We start from the raw sequence: 12,784 nt of genomic DNA on the forward strand, positions 1-12,784 counted from the left end.
GTGAAAGTGAAAAGTGAAAGTGAAAGTGAAGTCGTGTCTGACCCTCAGCGACCCCGTGGACTACAGCCTTCCAGGCTCTTCCATCCATGGGATTTTCCAGGCAAGAGTACTGGAGTGGGGTGCCATTGCCTCCTCCGACGTCAAAATTAGAGACAGTAAACTCAGTTCGGGCTTCCCAGCTGGCTCAGCGGTAAAGAATCCGCCTGCAATGCAGTAGCCGCAGGAGACATGGGTTCGATCCCTGGGTGGGGAAGATCCCCTGGACAGGGGACCTTATTCCAGTGGAGAATCCCATGGACAGCGGAGCCTGGTGGGCTAGTCCACAGGGTCGCAAAGAGTCGGACAAGACTGAAGCGACTTAGCAGGCACACAAACTCTTGGTTCAGTGAATGGAAATGTAAAGATAACCATCGTCGTGCTAGCTATATATCGTGATAGATATATAAGCTGATCCTGCAGGGGCTGCTATTAAGACAGTCAATTCTAACATTGCTTTTCCTTTTTCAACTCCGCTGCAAGGATCTGACAGTCATTGACAACGCAGGCAAACAGAGGCTTAAGGATGTCATCCAAAACCTGCTTCCCTCCAGGCTCAGCTGGTAAAGAATCCGCCTGCCATGCGGGAGACCTGGGTTCTATTCCTGGGTTGGGAAGATCCCCTGAAGAAGGGAAAGGCTACCCACTCCAGTATTCTGCCCTAGAGAATTCCATGGACTATATAGTCCATGGGGTCGCGAAAAGTCCGACACGACTGAGTGACTTTCACTTTCACTTTTCACTTTCCAAAACTTCACCTCACTATTGGACCAAAAGAAGATAAAAGGTCACTGCCAGGGCGAGGTCTCAAGGGATGAGAAAACTACATCTCAGGGTCCTGGTGCAGCATTCCTCTGGTGGGACTTGAAATTTAATCGGTTTTCCTGTTCAGCCTTTCCGCTTCTGAGGTCAACACGGGGAAAGCCAAACTCTTGACCCAGGAAGCCTAGTCCTGGAGCTGCATGATTGCTCCGCCCTCTTCAGGCCTATAAAAGTATTTGTCTACCTTGAACTACCCACCACAGCTACAGCTCTTGCGCAACACAGACGCCTCCATTTCTGTGGGCGGAGCCTAGGAAGGGGCAGGAATAAACGTGAGGCTGCTTTCCGACTCAAGTTCCGCCGGCGTCGCTCACGACATCCTTTGCCCACTCCTGTGCAAACCCGTCCGTGAGAGGTGCGGAAGGCTCAAACACGCAAGGCCAAATCCAGCAGTTCCCCTAGACGCCAGGACTGAGTGACTCCCCAGAGGCAATCCGAGTTCCGAAGACTCGTTCCTCATCCCACGGTCCTGCGCCCCACCGCCCCGCGTCGGCCTGTCATTACCTGTAGGACAGAACCCTTCCTCTCCCTAGGCCCGCGGCGACATTGAAATGATGGGCAGCCGGCCCCACAGCTCCAGCGCTTCCTCTGCAGACCAGTGGGAACAGCAGGCCGAAGGACCCGGCCCTGCCAAGCGCCGTCGAACGGAGGAGCCCACGGACCACGAGTTCGAGGTAGCGCCCAGAGTGGACAACGTGATGGGGACCCCAGACATGGGAGCGCTCACCTCCCTGGTGATTCTGGCCGACGGCTATGCCCTGCACCTGCCCCTGGACGATGTCGACCTGGTGCTGGAGCCCGAGCCCACATCCGTGCTGCAAGTTTCTCTCGGGGATAACACCCTCATACTGGTCCCTGGAGCCCTCCTCGAATTCCTAGAAGGGGAGAGCCACTCAGCCCTTGGTCTGGAACAGGGCTCTTTTCTGAACGCTCCTGGGGAATGTGTCGCCCTCGAGCAGGGATTCTATGGACCTGTCCCAGAGATCGCTGGCCAAGAAGAGGTCTATCAGGAGGACGCAGACACTGTGTTCCCACCGGCTGGGATGAATGCAGCCGCCAGCTCAGTTGCTGGGCTCCTCCTTTCCCCTAGAAGGGCATCCGACCCAGACTTCGTGGGCCTAGCCCCAGAGCCCTGGCCTCAGGCGCCCAACCCTACTCCAGAGAGAGGTTCTCCTCACCACCAAGACAACCTGGACTTGCACGTTCCCGAGTTCTTCCCCGACTCACCACTCCAGCCTCTACCTCCCTCTCCTTGTCCAGGTTCTCACGAGCGCCCCCAACACCCTCCTGTTCCTGCTCGAAAGGCCCAGAGACGCCTGTTTCAGGAATGAACTTCCTCCCACAATTCTTAGCCACCGTCTGGGACCAGGATGGACTGTTCTGGTGACTGCTGTGTGTATGTTGCCCACCCAGCCAGAATCACAAGGTCGTGATGGGTTTTGGATGCACGCTGTCTTGCAGAATTTTGCAGCAGTTGCAAAATTTACATCTAGCTGGCTAGATCCCTGGGAAGGAAGCTCACCTGGGCAAAGAAAAGCCTCTTGAAACACAGCGTGTTTTAAGACAGCTACTTAGGTTTTTCTCTAGGGAGGTCACCCCTAAGCAGCTCTAAGCCCCCCCAACCCACCCCCCCTTTCTCTTCAAAGTCAAGTGCCAGCACTTTTCTTTAAAATGCCATCCTTTCCCAGGCACCCTACGACTGCCCCTCCCCCTTGTTTTCCCCCCAATAGAGTAATTACTAGATGTGTTTTGTTCAATGTAGTTTTTGGCCCTAGTGTCCCAACTTTTCTAGATGGTGGCTCTAGCCCGTTTGGGGGATCTAGCCAATTGTTGTATGTGCACAAATGTTTGTTGGATACAAAACAGAGAATGGGGAACAATGATTATGGCCCTTCTTTTTGAATGACTAGGTTGGCAAGTGGTTTACTTCTATTGCTAGCTTTGTAAGGGTAGTTTCCAAAAAGAACCAACTGTTTTTCGTTTTTCTTACATACTTTTAATACAATTCTGTTGTCATGGAAAAGTTTCTAATTCTAAAGATTCTGTGTTTTTGTACTTGTAAGATCCTAAAAATGTTTGTACATTGCTACTGGCATATAGAAAAAATTTGCTCTTATGTTGGTCTGGTATCCAGAAAAATTATTTAATTTCTGCAATCATTTATCTGTAAATTCTTATGCTTGACTGATAAAGATAATATCTTTATCAGATAATAATAAAGATATATCTATCTTTATAGATATTTTTTGTGCTAAGTCGCTTCAGTCGTGTCCAGTTCTTTGCAACCCTATGGACTGTAGCCCTCCAGGCTCCTCTGTCCTTGGGATTCTCCAGGCAAGAGTACTGGAGTGGATTGCCATGCCCTCCTCCAGGGGATCTTCCCAAGCCATGGATCAAACCTACATCTCTTATGTCTCCTGCATTGACAGGAGGGTTCTTTACCACTAGCACCACCCTGGAAGCCCAAGAAAGAAAGTGTTAATCACTCAGTCGTGTCCGACTCTTTGCAACCCCATGGACTGTAGCCCGGCAGGCTCCTCTGTCCATGGAATTCTCCAGGCAAGAATACTGGAGTGGGCTGCCGTGCCCTTCTCCAGGGGATCTTCCAAACCCAGGGATCAAACCTGGGTTTCCTGCATTGTAGGCAGATTCTTTACTGTCTGAGCCACCAGAGGGCTTATCTTTACAGATATATCTATATCTATCATATATATATGTAGACATATCTCTATATCTATCTTTATGGATAATAGTATCTCCAAATAATGATAGTACTGTCTCTTTTTTATTTTTTGACAAGCTTCTTACATCTTATTTTTCCTTAATTTTTTTTTTATTGGCTATTACTTCAAATACAAATTGAATGGCATGGTTAATTTGATTTGCTTGGTGGCTCAGAGGTTAAAGTATCTGCCTCCAATGTGGGAGACCCCGGTTCGATCCCTGGGTCAGGAAGATCCCCTGGAGAATTATTTTTAGGAAGTATAGTTGATTTACAATATCAGTTTCATATATACAACAAAATAATTCAGTATTTTTATGGATTATATTTCATGTGAAGTTCTTACAAAATAATGACCATATATCCTTGTGCTTTGGCCACCACATGCGAAGAGTTGACTCATTGGAAAAGACTTTGATGCTGGGAGGGATTGGGGGCAGAAGGAGAAGGGGACGACAGAGGATGAGATGGCTGGATGGCATCACTGACTCGATGGACATGTGTCTGAGTGAACTCCGGGAGTTGGTGATGGACAGGGAGGCCTGGCGTGCTGCGGTTCCTGGGGTCGCAAAGAGTCGGACACGACTGAGCGACTGAACTGAACTGAACTGATCCTTGTGCTGTATAATATGTCCTAGTTGCTTATCTATTTTATACATAGTAGTTTGCTTCTCTCTTTCTCTCTGCACTGGTCTTGTTGCTGTGAGCAGGCTTTTCTCTAGTTGTGATGCATGGGCTTCTTATTGTAATGGCTTCTCTTGTTGCAAAGAATGGGCTCTAGGCACATGGGCTTCAGTAGTTGTGGTGCGTGAGCTTGGTTGTTCCCCAGTATGTGGGATCTTCCCTGACCAGGGATTGAACCAGTGTCTCCTGCATTGCAAGGTAGATTCTTAACCAGTGGACCATCAGGGAAGCCCCAATTTGTTTCTCTTAATCTCATACCCTGTCTTTACCCTCTCCCCACTGTTAAACCACTGGTTTGTTCTTTATATCTGTGAGTCTGTTTCTGTTTTATTATATATATTTAGTGGTTTTATATTTTTAGATTCCACATATAAGTGGTAACAGAGTATATGTCTTTCTCTGACTTATTTTATTACCATAATGCTCTCTAGGTCCATCCACATTGTTGCAAATGGTAGAACTTCCTTCTCTTTGTGGCTGAGTGACATTCTCACATCACCTTTATTAATTCATCTAAAATGGAGAGATGACAGAATGATTGAGCCCTGAAACATTAGATGGAGACAACTAAGTAGTTATATATTAATAACTTGAATCCCCAGATCTCTTTTAATCTTTGGCCTACAGAAGTGGCCCACCACTCTATGAAAACTTGCACATCTACCTTGCTCTAAGATGATGCAGAAGCCTCTGCCTGGCAAGACAACATGCACCAACCTCATTTACCCCCATCCCCTCTCTTTGCCACCAGATGGTAACTAAAGTGAAGCATAATACGATACAATGGAAAATCAGAAGGTTCAAAGCAATGGGTATGGTACACTGATATAATACCTAAAGTAGAATAATACATCAGCTAGTAGGGGTCTGGAAGGGCCTACAGGGACACTGTATAACTAACCAAAAGTAATGCGCTGGGGAGGCACCAGCATCATGAGTTCAGTGGGCCAGGTTGGCCAGTGATAGCAGGAGATGCCATTAAGAAGCTAGACTCCTTGGTAGCCTTAGATCTGAGTGACTGAATGTACAAACTAACAGTGGCCAGATCACTTATGATAACAAAATTCTGACCCACAAACTTTGTAGCAAGCAGCCCAGAAACAAAACCATAAGCCCTGTGGTAACTGGCCCCACTGATCAGGACTTGGTCAAGAACTGACAGCTTCCCTAATTTTCATCCCTCTTTCTGGTAGTTCAGATGGTAAAGAATCCCCCTGACAATACAGGAGAAGCAGGTTCAATTCCTGGGTCAGGATGATTTCCCTGGAGGAGGGAATGGCTACCCACTCCAGTATTCTTGCCTGGAGAATTCCATGGGCAGAGGAGCCCCACAGGCTACAGTCCATGGAGTTGCAAAGAGTCAGACAAAATTGAGCAACTCACACTTTCTTCCTTCTTTCCAACTCAGGACCATTTTAAGAAAGTCAAATATATTATGCTTAAAATGCAAAATCTACAAATCAATTGTATAGGATTCCCTGCATCTAGTTAGCCTTCCTCTAGCTTTCCCCTGCCAATAACCTCTATTCAAACACAACAGAAGCCCTCCCTTTTTGCACTATAAACCTTTCTCGCTCCCTTACCTGCCTATCAGCTCTCAAATGCAAATGACAGGGCTGACTCTCTTGCTATATATCAAGCTCTGAATAAGTAGCCCCTACTGTCCTACTTTGAACAGCCTCAGTTCATATTCAGTTTTTCTGGGGGTCCCAGTGAGGCAGTCTCCATTTCCCATGGCCATAACTCTCAGCCTTGGACTAAGTGTGGTACTCATAGAACACCTTGTGCTGTAAGCTACCCTCAGCTTATAGTGTCCACACCAGTGTGTCAAGTCCATGCCGTGTCTGAAGTCTCTCATTGCATTGAGTTCCTTAGCTATTTATTCTCAGTTTGGTACCAGGTTTTGTTACTGGTTCTGTTTATTTGGCATTGTTGGTGACATCCAGACATTCATTTTAATGCCCTTTCATTCTCTTTCGTGATTCCATTTTCTGCTATGATGAATAAAAATCTTGTTTATCACAAGAAAGGGAATCACTGGGCAGAACACAAAATTGTGTCCTATAAGCCTGCTGTTCAAGTCAACCTCACAGTCTTGTGAGTTTGAAGTTCTCCTCAGACTGGCATCCATTTGCACATACTTGGCAGTTGAGTCTTCAGTAAAACCAGATGAGGTTCTCTTCTCATTTTCTTTTGCCTTGAAAGTTTGGCTTTAATCCAAAAAGAATTTTCTCTTTGGTATCAGGTGGTGGAGTCTGCATTCAGAGAAGTCATGTTGGGACCTAAGTCACAAGGTACACAAACACCGCATTTACCCACCATCACCAACTCGCACGGGGTAGTTGAAATGTAGAACTTCTACTCTTCCAGGAAAAAAATGTGTGCTTCTTCCACTTCATCTCGTTCAATTCCTCATTCCTGTGCCTATCTCTAAGTGACATAACTTCACTAAAGATGACCTGACATGAACAAAGTTGTTCATTTGAAAGTCTCCTTCAATAAGATGGAAGATTTCTCAGTTTCAATGGGCAGCATATTTTGATTTGGTATAAGGAGGTTTCCACACAAAACTCTGAATCAAAAGTTGCTTCATTAAAAAAAAAAAGTTGCTTCATTAAAACATTCTCTAGCCAAAGCTAATGACCAATTTGAAAAAAAAAAAAATCTAAACTAAACTTACTTCTCTATTAAGTCCTCCAGTTGCCTCTCCTAGATATAAATCTACCTCTTCACCTGCCATTCTCTCTCTTTCTGAATTTCCACTGACTCTTCTTTCCAATTCCCCTTGTCCAGGTGCCCAAAATGCAATCTGCCTCTGAAGATCCATGCACCAGGTATTCAGACAACTTCAGAGTTTAAACCTTGGACCTGAACTTAATTAGGAGTTATTTGTAAGAGTTCCTCTAAATCATGACATAAACCAACAAATATTCCTGGAAGAATTTAGCATTCTTTCGGATGCATAAGCCCTAGGATTATCTGACACATATTACTTATGCATGTATGGGTCAGAGCTGCCAGTGCTCATTTCTGGATTCAGAGAAGACTGAATTGATCCAGGAAAGGACATTCAGGATCTCTCTTCCTACAGTAAATTTAAGAATTTAATAACAAGCTTGAAAAGTTGGGTAGAGTCTCCTAAAAAAACAAACCTGAACCATTTCCAATAAAAATCAATACAACTGCTACTCTTTCCACATTAAACCCTGCTACCTTCGCTCAGTCACTTCCTTGACATAAATGTACCACACAGGTGGTTGGTATTTTAAATAAATCACAGACTTCCCTATCTCCCAGCCTTTGTATGTAACCTTTCCTTCCTGCTCTGTGATAACACTCTTGCAAATTTAAGAAAGTAAAACTTTCATTACTCATAAAATTATTATATATTAAAAGCACACCAAAGGGACCGTTTCTTGAAATTTCAGAAGACTCTCTGTTTATAACCAATTGTATTTGTTCTGAATATATCTTTTCTTTTCTCACTATGTGACACATAGCCCTGATAAAGATCTGGACACCACACCTGAGCTTGCAAATCCAGCGAGAAATTTCACTGACATATGAAAAATAATTGGGGCAGAACCTATTAAAGTTCAGACACAGTCTACCAAACCATTATCCAAATTCCTCCTGATATCCCCTGAATCCAAAGAAAGAGTTCAAACATATAGTTGAATGCTTTACATACAAACGTCTTTCCATACACTGCCCTGTAACACTCTCTTTCTGTAAGAAAAGAATCAATTTGTTCAAGACCTTAAGACCATCCACAAAATATATATACCTCACTTTCTGACAGAAATTAACCCAAATACCAGCCTTCCACCAATTCCACCTGAGGCCACTTGCTTCACTCTAACCCTAACCTGTGTCCTGTCTTTTTTCAGCGTGCCTCTGGACCGAAACAGTCAACACCTTTTTGCCTTTACCTGGAGAGCACAAAAACATACCTGGACAGTCATGCCCCTGGAATACACTGCAGCCCCCTTCTATTTTTGCCTGGTCCTTGATCAAAACTTAATGGATATAAATTTCCCTTGTGATTTAGTCCTAACACAATGTGTAGATAATCAACTCTGTTCAAAGAACAAGAAAGCCTGTAAAAGGATTCCACTGACTTGCCCCACCCTTAGCAAAAAAAGGGACATAATGTTCCAAATATAAGTAATTTTTGCCAAAATACAGCCCATTATTTAGAGTATGGTGCATCTCACAAGAGAAAAACATTCTCTCCTGATAGACTAAAGACTATCCAAACATATCCTAGACGCCTTAACAAGAGACAACTTAGTGTATTTCTGCTTTTAACTGAGTATTGCAGACACCATGTGCCAAGTTTCACTGAGACAGAATGACCTCTTAATGAGTTCGCTAAGCATTAAGAGACCCTTTCCTGTGGACTCCAATGGGAAGAGGACATCTGAAACCTAAATAAAGCTATTTAACAGCCTCTTTCTCTAGTCAGGTCTAACTACTAAAATCTTGTGTCTATCTGTGCATAAGCAATCAGACACAACATTGAGATTTTACCTCAACTTGATGAGAACTATCAAAAACCCATTGCTCCAAAAACTACAAGCACCTAAGATGCCCCTCAACAAGCAGATGAACAGTTAAACTGGGGTATATGCATGTGATGAACTATTACTTGGAGACAAAACAAGAAAAATAAAGAAACTACCAAGACATGAAAAGATGTGGAGGAAACTTAAGTGAATGAAGCCAGTCTGGAAAGTCTATGTGAATCCAATTATATAACTATCTGAAAATGCTAAAAGGATCAGTGATGCCTGGGGTTTAGAGGGAGAGTGGTGAGTAGGTGGGGTACAAGGGACTTGTAGGGTAAGGAGCTACTCTGCATGCTTCTATCTGGATGGATGACATTATGCATGTGTTAAAACTTATAGGACTACACAACACAGTGAACCTTAATGTAAACTATGGACTTCAGTTAATTATAATGTACCTGATGATTTATCAGCTGTAACATGTATACCATTGTAATACAACATATTAATAATAGGGGGGAATGTATAAGAGAGGAATGAGTGGTATATGAGAACTCTGTGGAATCTACTCAATTTTGTGTAAACATAAATTTGTCCTAGACATAAATATATTACTTTTTAAGGATGTGTAATGATACCACCCTTATGGCAGAAAGTGAAGAGGAACTCAAAAGCCTCTTGATGAAAGTGAAAGTGGAGAGTGAAAAAGTTGGCTTAAAGCTAAACATTCAGAAAACAAAGATCATGGCATCTGGTCCCATCACTTCATGGGAAATAGATGGGGAAATAGTGGAAACAGTGTCAGACTTTATTTTCTGGGGCTCCAAAATCACTGCAGATGGTGACTGCAGCCATGAAATTAAAAGACACTTACTCCTTGGAAGGAAAGTTATGACCAACCTAGATAGCATATGCAAAATCAGAGACATTACTTTGCCAACAAAGGTCCATCTAGTCAAGGCTATGGTTTTTCCAGTGGTCATGTACGGATGTGAGAGTTGGACTGTGAAGAAAGCTGAGCACCAAAGAATTGATGCTTTTGAAGTGTGGTGTTGGAGAAGACTCTTGAGAGTCCCTTGGACTGCAAGGAGATCCAACCAGTCCATTCTGAAGGAGATCAGCCCTGGGTGTTCTTTGGAAGGAATGATGCTAAAGCTGAAACTCCAGTACTTTGGCCACCTCGTGGGAAGAGCTGACTCATTGGAAAAGACTCTGATGCTGGGAAGGATTGGAGGCAGGAGGAGAAGGGGACGACAGAGGATGAGATGGCTGGATGGCATCACTGACTTGATGGGCGTGAGTCTAAGTGAACTCCGGGAGTTGGTGATGGACAGGGAGGCCTGGCGTGCTGCGATTCATGGGGTCGCAAAGAGTCGGACATGACTGAGCGACTGAACTGAACTGAACTGAACTGAAGGATATGTAATAAGAATAAACCATTTGATAAGTTAACTTCAGGGATATATTTTTTAATGGAGATACATCAAAAACAAGTTGATATCCTCACAATATAAAGGAAAGAGGAAACTGCTTAATGCACAAAAAAGGAGGATTTTGTTAGTAGAAGTCTGTCAAAGGCAAGTTTTATACATCGATAAAATGGCCAGTTCAAAGTTTATCCACTTCCCTAACCTCTAACAACTAACAAACATCCAAAAACATTACTTACTATACTCTTACTCTTGACCCTCTTGGAATGGAATATTATTCAACCTTTAAAAAGGAAGAAAATTCTTACACACCTTACAACAGGTAATAATACTGAGGACACTATGCTAAGTGAAATAACAGTCACAAAAAGATAAATATTGTATGATTTCACTTATATGAGATATCAAGAATAGTCAAACTCCTAGAAACAGAAAGTAGAATGGTAGTTTTCAGGAACTGGAGAGAGAAGGAAATGAGAGTGGGGTTGTTTTTGTTAGTTTTGCAAGATGAAAAAGTTATGGACACTGGTTACATAACAGAGCAAATATATTTAATACTACTAAACTGTACACTTAAAATGTTTAGAGTAGTAAATTTTATGTTATGTGTCTCCTATGAGAGACATAATTTTGTTTAAGACATGTGAGGTTTTTTTCAGGTCAGGTGTCACCTGTCTAGTATTATGTTACCCTGCTGCTGCTGCTGCTAAGTCACTTCAGTCGTGTCCGACTCTGTGTGACCCCATAGATGGCAGCCCACCAGGCTCCCCCTTCCCTGGGATTCTCCAGGCAAGAACACTGGAGTGGGTTGCCATTTCCTTCTCCAATGCATGAAAGTGAAAAGTGAAAGTGAAGTCACTCAGTCGTGTCTGACTCTTCATGACCCCATGGACTGCAGCCCACTAGGCTCCTCTGTCCATGGGATTTTCCAGGCAAGAGTACTGGAATGGGATGCCATTACTTTCTCCATATGTTACCCTAGAAAAAGTATAAAATGGGACATAGCAGGAACGAAAGTTGCAAGGGACCTTTAAAGACCTTCAGATAGATTTTTTCCAGTTTTCACTCTCCATGAGATTTTACCAAGTTTTTGTTTTATATGTCTATTTTCAGGATGGGTTAAATCATTCCCTGACTGAACATTCCCTTACAGTTGCTGAAAAGTTGCCAGATATTGTGATTCCAGCCCAGAGCATACCAGTGACCAAGGGACACACTTTATGAAAACCAATATAAAAGGCATTCTGTAAGGCATTCATTCTTATTCAAATACTACACTGTCCATACCACCCTCAATCTCCTCTTAGCACCAATGACATCTTTAAATTAAAATTAGCAAATCTTTAAGAAATCCTGAGATCCCTTGACCAGTTGTAATCCTGTTGGATCTTATGAGGACATACTTTGCCACTTCCTTGGGAACACATGGCTTATCCCCCTATGAATTGGTAAATGAAAAATCCATGAATTTAGGAGTTTCTCCTCCAATTCTAGATTATACCCTATTATATACAGACTCAGAAAAATATTGCAAAAGACTCATACTATACCCAGTTCTGAGGCTTCCCTGGTGGCTCAGCAGTAAAGAATCCTCTGGTTAATGTCTGCCAGCACAGGACATGTAGGTTTGGTGCCTGGGTCAGAAAGATCCCTTGGAGAAGGAAATCACAACCCACTCCAGTATTCTTGCCTGGGAAATCCCATGGACAGAGGAGCCTGGAAGGCTATAGTATGTGAGGTTGCAAAGAGTCAGACACAATTTAGCAACTGAACAGCAGCAGCAGCAGCATACCCAGTTCTAACACCAAGAGGTTAAATCTACCTTCCAACTACACCTTCCTAAAAAGCCTCTTTATGATCTTTAGCCAAAAGATTTTATTTATTAAAAGAGATATCAGAAAAAAACTGTTCTTGAACTTGATTGGAAGGGAACTTACCAGATACTGTTAACAATAAATAGAGCTCTGAAACTCCAGGAAGTTAATCCTTATGTTCACATTTCACAATTGAATCAGCTATTAGAATTCCATAAAATGAAAAGTCTACCCAAAATGGGGTGTCAAATTGATGATTCTGAGAGTTCTAGAAGCATTGAAACTTTAGAACCAGAAACCTCAGGGGTGACATCAGCAAGAAAACAGAACAAGAAGTGCCAGCATTCTTCCCACATTGAAACAATTATGTGATTGCCACCCATGGGAAAAAGTTTTTTTTCTAGAAGCCTTATAACTAGGTAGAAGGCTGAGAAACCCCAGCAGAGCCCGAGATCAGGGAGGGTACTTTTACAAAGAAGGCCCCAGTGGCAGACGCACTGACTATGGTGTGGTATTATGTTGGTGCAAAAGTAATTGCGGTTTTCGCATTGTTGAAATTTGTTATTTAATTTTGGAATACACTCTTACATAAATGTGGTTATGTTATATGTCATTTTAATATGCATATCCTGCTTTATTTTTTGCTTATTATTTGCTGTTTATTTTATATTAATTTTAGAATATGGAAATGATGTTAGACAAAAAGCAAATTTGAGCAATTTTCTTATTTAAGTTCAAAATGGGTAATAAAGCAGCAGAGATAAC

At 43.0% G+C, this 12,784-nt stretch overlaps 1 protein-coding gene across 1 annotated transcript; it reads left to right on the plus strand.

Annotated features, from left to right (window-relative positions):
• The first annotated feature begins 1,412 nt into the window (after positions 1-1,412).
• Positions 1,413-2,189, plus strand: LOC139179962 (proline-rich protein 23C-like). The gene has a single exon (XM_070780768.1). It carries the CDS (start codon positions 1,413-1,415, stop codon positions 2,187-2,189), a length of 777 nt encoding a protein of 258 aa, XP_070636869.1.
• Positions 2,190-12,784: the final 10,595 nt, after the last annotated feature.

Source organism: Bos indicus, chromosome 1, assembly GCF_029378745.1.
Source record: "Bos indicus isolate NIAB-ARS_2022 breed Sahiwal x Tharparkar chromosome 1, NIAB-ARS_B.indTharparkar_mat_pri_1.0, whole genome shotgun sequence".
NCBI classification, from domain to species: Eukaryota; Metazoa; Chordata; class Mammalia; order Artiodactyla; family Bovidae; genus Bos; species Bos indicus.

Excerpts from the sequence above, each read along its gene's own strand:
- LOC139179962 (XM_070780768.1), top strand. The coding sequence starts at position 1,413 with ATGGGCAGCCGGCCCCACAGCTCCAGCGCTTCCTCTGCAGACCAGTGG.